Below are 16,395 nucleotides of genomic sequence, written 5' to 3' on the forward strand. Positions count from 1 at the left end.
TTTTCTATAATTTGGTGCCCAAAACTGCACACAGTATTCAAATTTTGGCCTACCAATGTTTTGTATAAATTCATCTCTACTTCTTGTACTGTATGGCCCTATTTGGAAAAGCCCCAAATTCTATTGGCCTTTTATATGGTTTCATCTACCTGCACACTCTCAAAAAAGAGTGTGTGAGAAGCATAGAGTGCCACACAGAGAATGGAAAAACAAAGACAAGCAAAGATTGAGAAAGACAAACCGTTTAAGAAGCAGAGAGAAGTGACTTGCACAGAGGGAGAAAGTGTGAGGAGAGTCTGAGATTAACCCAGATATAGAGACAACAAAAACATGTGTGTGGGAGATGAATGTAAGACAAGGCAGTGAGAGATAGTGTTGGAGATGAGCAGAGAGATCACTACAAGACTAGAAAGACAATTTTCCCCTCAAAATGTTGTCCTTGAGCAATGCCATTGAAGATTAATATTGGTATATATTTATGTAATATTGTATGGTTTATGGCCAAATGCTCCCATTACAATACAGCACATCCACTAAATAATGATTAACAATGCCATGGTAGATCCGCTAATCAGAATTTAGATTTGCACCATTCACCATTTGAACCAAAGAACAATAGTAGCTCTATTACTGCAGAGTTTATTTCAGTTTGCCTGCTGCTTCTGAAGATTCATAACCGAATAAGGGCAGTATAGGGGGGGGAAAGCATTAACATTTTACATGTACTGTATCAGTAAATTGGACTAACTTTGAATTTGTTGTGGTCAGTTGCAGGAATGAGTCCTTACTTCCAACCTTTCTATCAGCCCAATGAGTGTGGAAAGGCCCTTTGTGTGAGGCCAGATGTGATGGAACTGGACGAGTTGTACGAGTTCCCTGAATATTCCCGGGATCCTACAATGTACTTAGCATTGAGAAATCTCATTTTGGCTCTTTGGAACGTTAACTGCAAAGTAAGCCTTGTGTGGATCATTTTCCCCCCTTCCTTTCCCTTTGCCTTGCCCTTTTTTCTCACCACCCAAACATTTTTCTCACCTTATCCCTGATCCCCCAAAGGTGACAGCTTGTTCTGAGATACAGTTCCACAGGTAGCATTCTTCATGCAGATGGCCATCCTTTATGCAGAAAGCAAGTTCTTCTAGATTGTTTGAATGTGGGAGATGTTGCAGCCAAGCCCTATCCTGGGTTCACTTACACTTTCAGCAGGGAGCACGCGGTCAAGTTTACAGCAATCCGAAGTGGAGCTTCTGGCCACAGGACATTTTTTTTGCTCCCCTTCATTCCTAGCTTGGGTATTCTGAGGATAATTGTTATGCTCTGGTTGAGATCAACTTAGCACATACAGTTGAATGTAAGACCATCTGGACTGTCTGGCAAAATGCCAGTGCAGATGATATTAACAGACACATAAGTAAGGCATATCAAATAGAATCCTACTAATTGCTTTAATTTAGTATGTTAATTGATGTGTCCTATAGTAATCAAAGTGGAATGTAGCATGCTCTCCAATTTCCTAATCTGGCAAATTTGAAAGTTTAACATGTTGAAATTACAAGTACAGCCAAAGAAATCTGCTCTGAGAATTATACTAAATTTGTGTGTTTTGAACCTGAATGCAGAAATTGATTTGTGTATATGATTCTGATTTCCTTTTTGAACATTTGATACTTGCTCAGCCTATTAGTAGAGACACATCTACTACTTGTATTCTATAATGTAGGTAAAGCTCAAGACTCAGAAGGAGAAAATTATATCTGACAAAAGGCAGCAGGTTTCAGGCCCTTTTATGTTCCAGTTGGGTACATTTTGGGTCTTGGGAGCGAACAGCAAAAGCGGGTTCAATTGCTGTTGGGTTTACAGAGGTAAACATTTATGTTCAGGAGTGCTTTTGAAGGCACTAGAACCACATGTCTGTAGTTAATAGCACTACATCAAGATAAAGTACCTTAATTAAAATAGCAACTTCAGTTGGGCATCAATATATTTAAAACACTTTGGCATGCACTGTATCTTGGACTACATAAACAGAGACTTGAGCTCAGCAAACACATTGGACTTGGCTTGCTGTGCAAAAAATATTTTTTCTGTTTTCATGGTTCCCCTTTGTTTCTCATGCTGCAGTTCCCAATTTTTTCCTTTGACTCCCTCTTCACTCCTCCCATTGCTTCTCTTCTCTTCCAACCACCCCCACCCCTGCAAAAAAAAAAAGTTTCATCTGATCCTTTTTGGTTGATCTGAACGAATCAAAATTACAACCGTCATGTAGTTCTACCAAAAATATATTTGAAAATGCTTAGTTGAACAAACCAGTTTGCTCATTGGTCCCTACTTGACACTCTCTTCATTTGACTATCTTTTGTCTTGTTACTGTTCCCCTCAACATGGTGCTTCTTGCCTTCTCATTTAACATCAGTCTGTGCAGTGTGTGTGATTGCTCTGGCTGTCCAATTAAGTCCTCAGCAATCACATTAGCATTGATTGTGAATAAGAGAGCAGATGAGCTAAAGATCCACATTGAAGTCAGTTTGGTTCTTTAGGTTATCCTCTCAATCATTTGGAAAGAAGAGGTTATCCCATTATTTTAGCTGATATTGATACAAGACTAATGAGTCTGTAGTTGTATGGGTGTTTTTCACTTTTTTTAAATTAGATACCACATTAGTTGTTTAGCAAGACTGCTCAGCTTTCATTGACTCACTCATGACCATCAGCATCTCTCAGATCTAATCCCATATTTCTTCTTGTACCCTAGGACAAATGCCATCCATTTTTGAGAATTGTTTATTTTGAGCATCTTCAGTCTTTAAAACGCGCATCTCATTGCTGGTCGTTGCAGAAACTTAGTTCAATTATGTCTGATTATGGAGGCTAAGTCATTAGTTTCTTCTCCAGTGAATTAACTCATCACATATTAACTGTCTTATGTGCATCCTCAGTTTTGGCCCTGTTAGTATCCTTTTAGGGTTATCACCTTTTCTGAGTGCTTTCTATTATTGCACGAGAAGAATGGCCTGGAATTTGCAGTCTGTGGCGAAGCGTTGCCGCTGCCTTTGAAGAAAGTTGCCTGCAAAGAGCTTGCGATCTCTGTGGCGAAAACGTTAGCTTTCTTGACCTTGATTTGATTGTAGCGCTGTTAAAAGGGGATCTCCAGTTTACAGCAGCAGTGATGTCATCAAGCTGTCTAAACAGCCAATCACATTGAAGAATTCTCACCGACAGCAAACCAGGAAATAAAAAGCAGCGTTTATCATTCACTTTTTAAAAAAAATTTTTAGAGTGAAATAAAGATTGGGACATGGGGTTAAGGTAGAAGCTAAAATACCATAAACAAACTTTAAAAAAAGTGAATACTTTTTGTTTTAAAACTCTAGTAATTTTTATCATAATGGAGAAATTTGACATTCCACAAATATAAAACTGGTTTTTCAGGACCAAAATTGTTGTTCAGCAGTCAATACACTGTTAAAACCCCAGTTGCACCTCTTTCAACAAGGCGTAACTTTATGGGGTGTTTAACAGCAATATTAGAACAGAAAAAGGGAAGTTTTTGTCAGTTTGTGATTTCACTGATTGCCAGCTATGGGGGAGTTCCACAGCCTGTGGTGGAGCAGGGAATGACTGACTGCAACTTTAGGATTTCTGCGTTTATCTGTGCATGCGCTAAATCCTGAAGTTCCGGTCAGTTTCAGAGGGGTAAAGACGGCAACGCTGACAGTTTCACTGTCATTAACACCGCAAAATCTCACATCTATGTTTTGCTATTGTCTTGTGTCTACAGATGTGCTTAATTCCAGATTCCCCTCCTCCTTCACTTTTAATCATAGAAGATCATTTAGTTCATTATGCCGCTGCTAGTGCTAGCTCTTGAACTAGAACTATCTACTCTAATTGCATTTACCTGCCCTTTTCCTGTATCCTTTTTATATGTCTACATTTCAAATACTTTTTCAAGTCCCTTTTAAATGATATAGCCACTTCTGGCAAAGCATTCCATGTTCCAATAATGCTCAGTGGGGGGAAAACCTGCTAATCTCCTTAATTCTTGCAACAATATGAGTCTAGCCCAAATTAGCACAATTTTCAATGTTCATGTATTCATCACAGTGATTTCCCCTTCCCTTTCTCTATAGGCTTTGTAGAGTTTGTTTTTCTTTGGCTTTCTTATTGATGCATTAATAAGTGTTTAGTCTGTGATTGCTGATCCATTTGACCACCTGAAGAATTAAGCCATTACGTACTGCTCTCTCTAATTCAATTTAATTTAAGCTTTTTGCTTGTTCCCTTGAATTGGTCTTTTTAACATTGCAGAGTACTGGTCCTTAGTTGTGTTGAATTTGATTGTGTTGTCACCATCACTCTGGTGCCACAACTACCATTCTCAGTACATTATCTGTGTCACTTACCATTAGAAAATTATAATGTGAGCTGCCTCTTGTAACATCCTTGGCACACTGCATTGTAAAACAATCATGTATTACAATGATGTATGACCTGGATGACATTCAGGCTTGAGCGGATAAGTGGCAAGTAGCATTCGCGTCACACAAGTGCCAGTCAATGACCATCTCCAACAAGAGAGAGTCCAACCGCCGCCCCTTGATGTCACCATTGACCAGAAACTTAACTGGACCAGCCACACACATACTGTGGCTACAAGAGCAGGTCAGAGGCTGGGTATTCTGCGGCAAGTGACTCACCACCTGACTCCCCGAAGCCTTTTCACCATCGACAAGGCACAAGTCAGGAGTGTGATGGTATACTCTCCACTTGCCTGGATGTGTGCAGCTCCAAAAACACTCAGGAAGCTCGACGCCATCCAGGACAAAACAGCTTACTTGATTGGCACCGCATCCATCACCTTAAACATTCACTCCCTCCACCACCGGCACACCGTGGCTGCAGTGTGTACCATCTACAAGATGCACTGCAGTAACTCACCAAGGCTTCTTGAGCAGTACCTCCCAAACCTGCCACCTCTACCACCTAGAAGGACAAGGGCAGCAGGCATATGGGAATGCCATCATCTCCAAGTCTCTCACCATCTTGACTTGGAAATATATCTCCGTTCCTTCATTGTTGCTGGGTCAAAATTCAGGAGCTCCTCCCCTAACAGCACTATGGGAGTACCTTTACCACACAAACTGCAGCGGTTCAAGAAGGCGGCTCACCACAACATTCTCGAGGGCAATTGGGGATGGGCAATAAATGCTGGCCTTGCCAGCGATGCCCACATCCCATGAACGAATTAAAGAAAAAATTACTAACTAGCATGCTAAACTACTTGTACATTCCTCGTTTATAGTTGGTTGTGAAAAGTCAACAAAGGGTTAATAATGCAAAATTAATTGAAGATTTTATTTAATTGATGTAAGGATGTTAAGGGAGACAGACAGGGCTGAAAATTCGAGTTAAAAGGAGAGCTGCTAACAAAATAATGGATGTTCTCAATGGACCAAGTGGCTTACTCCTGTTCCTGTTGTATATAATCTTGCTCAAAATACTATAATTGCCTTGCTGAAATGTGTTTTTCTTACCTTATCTTTTTTCATTTGCAGGAGGTTCTCACCTCGCAAAAGTGTGCAAACCACATAGTTGTTCGAGGGCTTGTTCGTATTCGCTGTGTGCTGGAAGTGGAGAAAATCTTGTATTTTGTGACGAGAAAGGGCTTGGTCAATACTGGGGTCTTAGCTGTCAACCCTGATCATCCCCTCCTGCCTAGTTATTACCACAAGGTTGGATAGTACATGATTTTTTCTTGGTTATCCTTTGACTTTTAAAATTGGGGATAGTAGAAAAAGGGGCACCTTTTTGGTTGCTCCAGATTTTTCTGTCTAATCCTGAAGCTTTAAAAATCAGATTTACTGTTTAGTGTCCATTTGTAGATGGTATACTATAAAGTAGTGCCTTCTTACTGAAAATGAGTATCTTGTCTAATTTAATATTAATAAATCAATAGTTGCACTGTACAAATGTTTGCTTGATAACATAATTCAAAAAGTGGAAGTAAAAGTCCAGTGTGTTTACTAATTTATTTTGCTTCATGCTACATACTTCATGGTTTTTGAATGGTATTTGGATTATTTGTGAACTTCCTCTGTGTGCAAGTTGACAGGCCGCTCAAATGAAAATTCAAGTAGTCGAGCAGATGAAGAATGAATAGTTGAAAGGGAATGTGTAACATCTTAATGTCTGCATTATGGCTCAATATTTTTTAAATGATGTCGGATATGCCTAGGGATTTGTTTTCTTCAGATAAATCTATTGGGCTAGAATTTATTGTAACCAGCAACGAACGCCGCCTGCTGTTCATTAGACTTGCCCTTGCCTGCTAAATTTCCATGAGCTTTTGCAGGGCAAGTTGCTATAAATGGGAGATTGAAATGGTCTCTATAGGGCATCTGGGACCTGTGTGAACAGGACAAACAACGGTGTATCGCCACAACCAATCAGATTGAGGAATTGTTCATGAATAGTGCAGAGCAGAACCAGGAAGTTAGAATAGTGAATTCAATATCAAATTCGCTACAGAAAGCAAAATAGAGAGGGAAGAAAGATTGGAGAAAAGAAATAGAAAAAGTAAAAAAAAATTATATCTCCAACAATTGAAAGTTGAAGGAATGAGATTCCATGCTTGTAAAAGTTAATTATCAGTGTTGGAGAGGTTGTTTGGTAGTAATTAAGACTTAGCATGCTGTTAAGGGTACGTAAACTGAAATGGACAAGCCCTAACTTTCTGTGATGCAAGTACAGGAACTTCACGTTGCTCAATACATTTGAATGGAGAGCCAGAAAGCGAGATGCCATTTCCATTCAGCGGCGCATCTCTGACAGCAACTTCCGGATTTTCGCATTTAACTGCACACCTGAAGTTACTGTCTAATTTGTGCATAAATAACAGAGAGTGCTTTTAGCCTCCCTTTTATTTTTACAGTAAATTCTGGCCCATTAATATATTGGCCCAGAAATTTGGGTCGGGGGCTTCCCGCGGGTGCAAGCCCCCGATCTGCACTTACCTTGCGCGCCGGCCGTTGAGCTGTGGGGCCCCGTGGAATTCCGATCTGGGGCCTGGTCCAGCTGCCGGCGCGCAGTGCTTGCGTATCCCAGGGGCGCAGTTAGTTCGATGATGGGATCACGTGGGCCATGGGCAGCCAATCGGAGCAGGGAATGCTCCGTTAAGTCTGACAGGAAGTGCTGTCAAGACTTATAAATACTACGGCCCCAAAATAGCACTAAACCTTCAAATACATTTTTTTTAAATCATTTCTTAAATAAACTATAAATCACATGAAATAACTATTTTAAACAATTAAAATTTTTGAAAAAAGTAATTTTATATTCTAACAGGGCTAAAAATAAACTTACCTTGCTTTAACGTATTTAAAAATAATAAACCTGTGGAAAAAATGTTTTAATTTTAATTAATTCACCACTTACCTTGTAAAAAGCAGGCCTTACGCCTGCTTTTTACATTTCTAAATTCTGCAGGCTTATGTTCTCGGAGAAACCTGCTTTTAAAAAAAAAACACCTAAGTTTGAGGCGCACGCGCAGCCTCCCCCGCGCACGCGTTCGCCCTCTGAACCTCTTCGGTCAGAGGAACGGAAGTGCCGGTATCCCGCGCATGTGCAGTGCATGCAGGAAACCGACACTTCCATCGGGCCTACGGGTGAGTACCCCCGTGCGTACTCGCCCGTGGGGACCCGAAGTTCTGGGCCATTAAGAATTTGTGTCTTAAGTACATCGTCTTAACTTTTTTTCCATTTATAAATTCTTATGTCTACATTTATAATGGATATTGTCCATGTAAACGTGCCATGCTGTAATTACACATGCCCACCAGTGGGGGTGCAGTTACAGACTGACAAGTTTACATGGACAGCATCAATTATAAATATGGACACAGGAATTCATAATGGAAATATAAAAATAAGGACACAATGACCCGGATTTTGCTCTTAACAACGGAGAAGCTATCGGCGCTCACCATTACTACAGTGTAAATCTGACCGCAGCTTCTGGTGTCTGCACATGTGCAGTTAAATGCGAAAATACAGAATTTGCTGTTGGAGATACCCTGCTCCTTCACAGGGTGCGTTGTTGCAGTCCTCGCCGATAGACTCGGCATTATAATATCACTGTAATGGCGTGAACTTGTGGTGCTTGCCCATTAATTCCGCTTTAAAGACAGATGAAAAAGTTAGGGCTAGTGCATTCAGGAGTGAGTTTTTAATGGCGTAATAAATGATAATTACTGCTGATCAACCTATGTGGCCCTGAAAAATTTAATTTTACAAGTGTGGAGTCTCATTTCCTCAGAAGGCAATTTAATGTTGCATCTTGATTTTTGCTTCCTGTATTTTCATTAAATTTAATTTATATTTCCTGTTTTTTACTTCCTGGTTTGCATTCTGCGTGTCTTAGTGAGGATACTTCAATCTGATTGGTTGAAGAGCCTTGCTGTTGCTTTTCCTGCTGACCGATGCCACAGATTCCCTGTAGAGGGCGTCACATTGAAACAGGCGCCGGATTAATAGAAATCTCTACTGACGAGCCCGCAAACAGTCTGTGGGCAACTGTACGCGAGGTGAGCGGCGAAAGCTGTTCCTTTGCCGCTGAGGAAAATCGGCCAGTGTATGACTTTTAAAATGGGAACTGAATTATGTTTGTGCACGTTGGTCCAATTATTCCCTGCACTGCAACCTGTTTCACTGAAGACTACACCAGGGGAGATCAGCTAGTGTTAAAGAAAAATTTTACACTCCATATTTTTGTTCGACCTGTTTGCATGCAAACAAAAAAATTCATGTAAGAAAACTGAACTTTACTACTTCAATACTTTTCCCTGCTTCCAGTCTCAAAATTGAGTAAATTTGTTATGCATCAGAAATATTAAATTTAGTGAGAAAAGTGTATTTGTGCAGGTCATTCTCCATTCGGCACAAATGCCCTATTTGGTGTGAGGCTGATCATAGTTTTCCATTGCCAAACAGTCAGGCAATACAGTAACAATGTGGCAATTACTGCTTAGTTCCTTCAGTCTCCTGTTGTCCTCCAACCACCCCCCCCCCCCCCCCCCCCCCACCCCAGATGAAAGATGATGCTCATTTTATCCATGTCGGAGGAATAAAAGAATGAATGAATCCTATTACAATGCAAATCCAAGATCATGTGGCTTTGAGTCTGGCACTCAACTGACTGAGCTACCTGCCCTGCTATAATGCCTGCACTTTCTTCTTGTGCAAAGGTGTACCTGGAAAATTAATTTGTATTGCTTCTGGTTTTGTAACTAAAAAGTACTATTTCTGATTCTTGCATTTTGTTACTTTTTTTAATAACTGGCTACTTTTTTAATATCTGGCTGTGTTGGGTAAACTAAAATTTGCAATAGAAGTTTTGGTATCGTGAAGTGATATGAATGAGCTTCGTGGAAACAGCTTTGCAGTAGGCAAATTGGCTGCAGTTATTTCACTCTCAAACACACCATCTATTCCCCCCCCCCCCAAAATGTGTTCCTCCTGGAAGTTATTGCTTAAAGCAGTTGAATGCAGATACATTTAATGGTAACTAAGGGGGGAATTTTAACCCCAAAAGATGGGTGGGGTTGGGTTGGGTGGAAGGTTGAAGTGTTAAAAATCTGAATCCTTATCTCAACCCACCTCCAATCTGCCCACTTCCGGTTTTAGCAGAGGCAGGATGGGGGTGGGGGGCAGTCAACCTGCTCCCAGGAGGTGAGTTGGTACTTTAAATATGATGAGGCTGGAACTAGGTTTAATTGTGGCTGGCTGGGGTTCCCAGGCCTCGGGAATCCTGGCGGCTGCAGTAAGTCAAGAGGAAAAAACAAACTGTAGGATTGTGCAATTCGATCTGTTTGGTTCTTTTCTGAATGATGAATCAACGTTAATCAAAAGCTTTGCAGAGACATGTTAAGAACATGCAGCTCCTGTGGGCTCAAGTAGATGACAATTGGGAAAGGAGGAAGTAGAGTAGTTATAGTGAGGTGCGCCTCCCCTCAGGGATTGGGACCCCCCACCCTGGGTTGGGGATCGAACCTACTTGGTCTTGCAGCCTCTTCTCCAGCGTTCCCCGCCCGACTGGAAACCAACCCCGTCAGTCAGGCTGACTTCCAGGTGGGGAACCTGTCAGTGACGTTACATGCAAGCAGTGGAGTCGCTACTGGACCGCACCCCACTCCTGCCGGGTCCAAAAGTTAAAATTGCTCCTTTTATGTTTTTAGACATGTAGTCGCACTGCAACTGCACCAAAATTAGGTGCACTTTTCTGAACTAAATGGCATAGAAATTAATAGTATTTTAGATCCTTTAGAAGAAGCTCTGGATTAGAAAAGTAATAGAGCAGTTCTACTGAAATTAACAGGCAGTAAGAATTTCAAATTGAGACTTTTAGTAAATGCATGTAAATCTCTGACTCATTTGATCATTTATATAACTTAAGAATTGGAGCAAAGTTGCATCCGATTTTAGATTGAAAAGATAGAGAGTTGCAGAATAGGAAAAACCAACTCAAGTTTTGTTTTTTTGAGGGGGAAATTCATACTTGAGAGTGACTTCCAAATATGTTATACTTCAAATCTTAAATTACATGGTAGAAGCTTTTCAATTTCCCATATTGAAGTATTCACATTTAGCTAATCTATTACAAAATGTAATTTTCTCTTTCAGTTCCCATAAGTGTGCCTTGTACTCGGCAATTAAAATCCAGTATATGGATAGCAAACCTGGTCTTTACAGGATTTTGTGACTTGAGGACTAACGATTACTTTCCTTTCAATAATATACTTACTAGGTTAAATGCAGTCTTGTGTTGCACTACTACTCTCATTTCAGATTGAACTCAGATGACTATAACCAATACATTTATTTACAATTAAGTATGGATATGAAGTGTAGAATACTTGCTAAATATTAGAGGACTATTAAAAAAGTGATAGGTTTGCCATGGTTTAATTGGCCTTTTATAGGAGTCTTTGGTTCAAAAAACAATCTCTCTTTTTAAATACAATGAACATGTTTTTCCAGTATCCTGGTTCAATCACTTTAGTTTTCTAGCAACACATTTGGTATCCACATAATGTCCTTCTCAAGTAATGAGTTAAAATCTATCAGTGTCCTGTTTTAACAAAGTAATTTAAAATTTAATGCATGTGAAAATAGCATGTTGATCAAATAACATATATGTCACTTGTGTACTAACTGTTTCTATTTCATCAGGGTGTGTGCTTTTTCCAAGTTACTTAAATATATAACTGAAAATTATGGCAGTATTGACTTTGTTGATTTTCAAAATATTCTGTATCAATTTTCTTGTCATGTGTCAGGTTAATTCAGCAGTTAACTTAAATAATATTGAAACGGGAACAATCCAGTTTCCCTGACAAGTCTTATCTACTAAGTATTCGTGTCAAATAATTTGATAGTTGGTGATTTATCAATTAAACAGCATTATATTTTCCTTTTCTGCAGAAAAATGTTATTGTTATTGGTGCTGGTGCAGCAGGCTTAGCAGCAGCACGACAGCTGCAGAATTTTGGAATTAAGGTAAGTCAGCGCTTTAGAAAATTTCCAATTAAACATTGGTCACAAACTCCATTTTATTTTACTAACTGACATAATAAAATTTAGGAAACATGCCTACTTTGGATTAATTAAATCAGGTCTTGTGTCAAAGAAAATATATAGAGGAAATTATGTCATTGGTTGCCTTAATGGTCTGGCTCAAGCTTGTGCAAACACATTCAATGAGTGAGGCTTGGTAATGCTGTGTCCCTAAGCACTGAATATCATCAATAGTAACTATGATGATGTCCCATTAAAGTCCAATAACTATCCTGTTTTAGTGTTAAGACACTGGCTCTTATCCATAATTTGAAAATATTTCCTTACATTTTACTTCGCCTGTTTTCTTTCCTCCTTTCATCAAGGTACTGACTCTAGCTGGGATGCAGTTCCATGGGTGCTGACAATCCCCTGGTATCTCGCCCCAAGTGCCCATTCTTCGGCAGGCGAGTTGACTGTGGAGGGCATCACAACTGAGACGTTTCTGTCCTTATTCACTGTCCATGTTTACTTTTCAGCAGTAGTAACTGTTTTACGATCACTATGTCTTTATTTTCTTCCTGTTCACTTATCTCTTCACAGAATTTTTAAAGACACCTGTGAAAGTAGACTTGCCTAGCTGGATTTTTTCCAGATATTAAGAACAGCAAACAATTTGATAATTTGAAGGAACATGTCATTGGTGGGGGGGGGGGGGGGTGGAAGGGTAAGAAAGCAGTGCTTTTAGTATAAAGTGTTCGAGTGTGTTTAATTTGCCAAAAAGTACACGGTAGAAGTCTAGCTTTAGTTTGCCTCTTTTTTAAGTAAAAAATGGCAAGATTTATCAGCAAAGAGCTGCATGCTTGTGATTGATGGTCTGTTGAGTCAAAGAGGGAATGTAGCAAATTTTCTGGTTCTGGCTGCTGTTCCCAAACATCTGGTCTGTTATTGAAGATCAGTATCATCAGTTGGTTGGGGAGTCTAGGACCAATGTTTCCCCTAATTTTTTTTGGGTGCATAGCCCCTTTAAGGGGTTGTGCGACCCATTTCGTGTGTGCGAAACTTAACATTGAAAAAGCGGGGTTCGTGGGATCGGCAGGGAGCTGCGCGGCTGTGTGACCGCGCAGGTTATAGGGAACGATGCCTGGGACTAGGGGCCACAGCATAAAAATTAAAGCCAGATCTTTCAGGAGTGAAGTTAGGAAATACTACATGCAAAGGGTGGTAGAAGTTTACAACTCTCTTTCGCAAATGGCAGTTGATGCTAGATCAGTTAATTTTAGTTGAATTTTCCTACCACCTTAACCAGCTGAACTGTCAGAGAAGCCGCGTGCAACTTTTAAACTTTAAATATCCCTCCGCACACATTTTGGTAGGTCGCAAGAGGAGCCATAATGCTAATAATTGGTTATAAAGCTGTTCCATATTGTTATGGGGAAGTGTAGTTGACCTGGTGTTTCGTGGCTGTACTTTTTTTTTTGTGCAAAACACACACTTGCAGCAGGGGTTTCTGGATTAAAAGCAGGAGTGGGAACCCTGGCCAATTTCCCACTCCTTGACCTGGGAGCAGCATGGCCAACTGTAGCAGAAATTGGGTCAAATCTGGGACTTTCTTGGACTATATGGCTCAACTACTCATTGCTTTATCTAGCTGAGCCATTGGGGAGCATTTTTGTTTGCTTGACGAGAAAAATACACACCCACATCCCTTTTGGAAAGATGTGCATCTCATATTTGGGGAAAAAAACACTTCACATAGTGGCTGGGCTGCTATCTTTGCTATGTTTCTGAGGCTGGACATTGAGACATAATATTTCTTTGCGTAATCTTGGTTCTTGCCACCCAATTTGCTCACTGCTTTCAACTTTCTGTTTCAACACCTAGCCTTGGAAATGTTGCAAAGATGTCAGCCTTGATTAGGAGGCCAGTCACTTTGTGGTGAGTTTTTTAAGAAATCTCATTTATAATTTAATTTTTTTTTGGACATCTAGGGAGAGGACTCTTCACTTAAGAATTTGGCATTATTCCTTTTTTAATGATTTGTTTTGGTAAAGTTGCTTTTGTATTTCCTGAAGTATTGTTTGATGACTAGATGTTAAACTCAGTACCAGACTGCCCTGCATATGATGATTTTGACATCTAATTTTCAGTTGACTGACTTGCTTGGTCTACAGTCTCTATTGTTGCTCTGTTAAGTTGCTCGGCCAACTAACAAACTAGAAATAAGAGTTAAAATGGTTTCAGAGTATAATAGACTTCTAACAAATGACCTGGTATTTGCAATGACAAATGTGCCTGCAGGTCAACAATCTGAAGAGAAATGTATTTTCTGATGTTGCTGCCTTTTCACTTTAGGTGATGGTGCTGGAAGCCAGAGACCGGATTGGTGGACGTGTGTGGGATGACCGCTCTCTTGGTGTGACTGTGGGAAAAGGAGCACAGATTGTTAATGGCTGCATTAACAACCCTATAGCACTAATGTGTGAGCAAGTGGGTTTCTATATTATAGCAGCAATATTAAGGCTACATTATTCATCTGATTTGTTTGAATAGTAATTTCATAGATTGCATTGGTTTATGTGACTTGGTAGTGATTTGTTGTAATTGAATAAAATTGTTAATTTTATTTCCTTTACTGGTATCCTTTTGCCTATCATTTTGGTTGTCTGTCATTAGTTGGTAATGCTTGCTTCAGGTATTGTGTATATCCTTAAATATTGTTTTGTTTACAGGCAGTCCTTTTAAATTTTTGTTTCAGTAGTTTACCCTAACCACCTCCTCCTTCTACCCTCTCTCAAAAAAAAAAAAAAAAGGTAAATACATTTGTGCTGGTTCCGGAACTTTTTATTAGAGATTTTTGATAGCAAAAGGAGAGAAGTTCAGGTTTTACTCTTAACATCTCTCTACTCCATTTAATACAGTATCAATTGAGACTCTCCCATCAAGTTGTTGTGTATGTTGAAGTTCTTCAGGCAGAGATTGATCTCGGGGCTGTGCAAATATCTTTCTATGAATAGATGTACAAGAATGGGCCCAGATATTCTTTACTATTTCTACCCCCCCCCCCCCCCAAATTTTGGCCTCTACCTGGATGCCACTTAGTTCTTCTCTTCCTCCTTCTCCCCCCTCACCCACAGAGTAGGAAACCGCAAACATGAACTTATACTTTGTAATCTTGTGGCATTTTGCAGCAACAGTGTTCTGCATTATTATATCATGTAAAATGGATTCTTTGTCATCTTAGTACTAAAACTGGCTGCAGCAGGAATTTCCATACAAGCAAAAGTCTTAAGTTTTATTTGTTGCTTAACACAATTTTGTGTATAAGCTTTGTTGAACTCTTCTGAAATGATTTTCTACTGCAGATTGGAAGTAAGATGCACAAATTGAGGGATAGGTGTGACCTAATCGAAGAAGGTGGAAGGGTGGCTGACCCCACCATTGACAAATGCATTGACTTCCATTTCAATGCCATGCTGGATGTTGTAGCGGAATGGAGGAAGGACAAGAAACAATTCCAAGATGTTCCTCTCGGAGGTGGGTTGCCTTGAGTGGCTTTTAGTTTAGAGTTTGAATAATTAGTGCTATTGAGCCTTGAAAGGACCACAAGAAAAAAACCATGACGCCATGCTAAGGATTCCATTTGTGTAGAAAAAAATCTAAATATCACTACCTGGGTTTGTATAATCACTTGGCAAATTTGGAATTTGCGGAAAAATATGTTCTGTTTTGTAAAAGGTGGAGGAAAAATAGATGGGTCCAAAAAAATCAAAACTGGTTTCAAGAGGCTGTGTACAGGACAAATTTTGAATGAATTTTTAAGTTCTCAGCAAAGTTAGTGCTGGAATTGGTGTTTATACTTCCATATGTTGGTTGCTTTGGCCTTGATCCAAAGTCTATTGGGAAAGAAGCTAACTTGTGTTGTGGAAAACTCCATTCCTTTCAGTAACTTTAACTAGATAAATGAGAGCTTAATTTAGGCTCATGTTTTTAAGTTTAATTGGGTTAAATTTCATACTCTATTTTGATCTCTCCACTGAGCGCTCATGAAATATATGGACCAGCTTTAGGTTTCTCAGTGGCTCAGAATGAACGCATCGCATGGTCTGGTTTTGAGCTGTACAGGTACCAGGTTTGATTCCTGATCTGTATTGATATCGGATCCCACTGTCTCGAAGGGAACGGTCCCTTCAGAATGCTGAAAGGGGAGAGGAAGATGTGTTTCATGGTAGGATCACGCTGGAGGTGGCGGAAATGGCGGAGGATGATCTGTTGAATATGGAAGCTGGTGGGGTGGAAGGTGAAGACAATGGGAACCCTATCATGGTTCTGGGAGGGGAAGGGGTGAGAGCAGATGTGGGAAATAGAACAGACACGGTTGAGGGCCCTGTCAACCATGATGGCAGGGAATCCTTGGTTGAGGAAAAAGGAAGACCCATCAGAAGCACCAGTATGGAAAGGGTGGCATTGTCTGAACCGATGAGACGGAGAAACTGGGAGAATGGAATAGAGTCCTTACAGGAAGCTGGGTGGGAGGAAGTGTAGTCCAGGTAGTTGTGGGAGTCAGTGGGCTTATAGTGGAAGTTTGCCGATAGCCTAACCCAAGAAAAGACAGAAGTCGAGTAAGGGAAGGGAAGGGAAGAGTCGGAGATGGACCATGTGAAGGTGAGAGAAGGGTGGAAATTGGAAGCAAGTGAATGAAATTTTCCAGTTCAGGGCGAGAGCAGGAAACGCCACCGATAGTCATCAGTGTACCGGAAAAAGACGTGAGTGAGGGGACATGAGTAGGACTGGAACAAAGAATGTTCCACATATCCCACAAAGTTTATTTTAAGTATTGTCAGA

General features: G+C 40.2%; 1 protein-coding gene across 2 annotated transcripts in view; it reads left to right on the plus strand.

The window, feature by feature from the left end:
• Window positions 1-16,395, plus strand: part of kdm1b (lysine demethylase 1B) — a 115,111-nt gene that overhangs the window by 36,960 nt on the left and 61,756 nt on the right. Inside the window, exons 9-13 of one of the 2 annotated variants that reach the window (XM_085988912.1) lie at window positions 769-953; window positions 5,556-5,732; window positions 11,479-11,553; window positions 13,906-14,040; window positions 14,916-15,087. In XM_085988912.1, coding sequence (XP_085845038.1) covers window positions 769-953; window positions 5,556-5,732; window positions 11,479-11,553; window positions 13,906-14,040; window positions 14,916-15,087 — 744 coding nt within the window. The remainder of the gene's footprint in view (window positions 1-768; window positions 954-5,555; window positions 5,733-11,478; window positions 11,554-13,905; window positions 14,041-14,915; window positions 15,088-16,395) is intronic. The other variant, XM_085988913.1, reaches the window with a different exon arrangement.

Source organism: Somniosus microcephalus, chromosome 5, assembly GCF_052327205.1.
Source record: "Somniosus microcephalus isolate GS21.2 chromosome 5, FLI_Smic_1.0, whole genome shotgun sequence".
Taxonomy (NCBI): domain Eukaryota; kingdom Metazoa; phylum Chordata; class Chondrichthyes; order Squaliformes; family Somniosidae; genus Somniosus; species Somniosus microcephalus.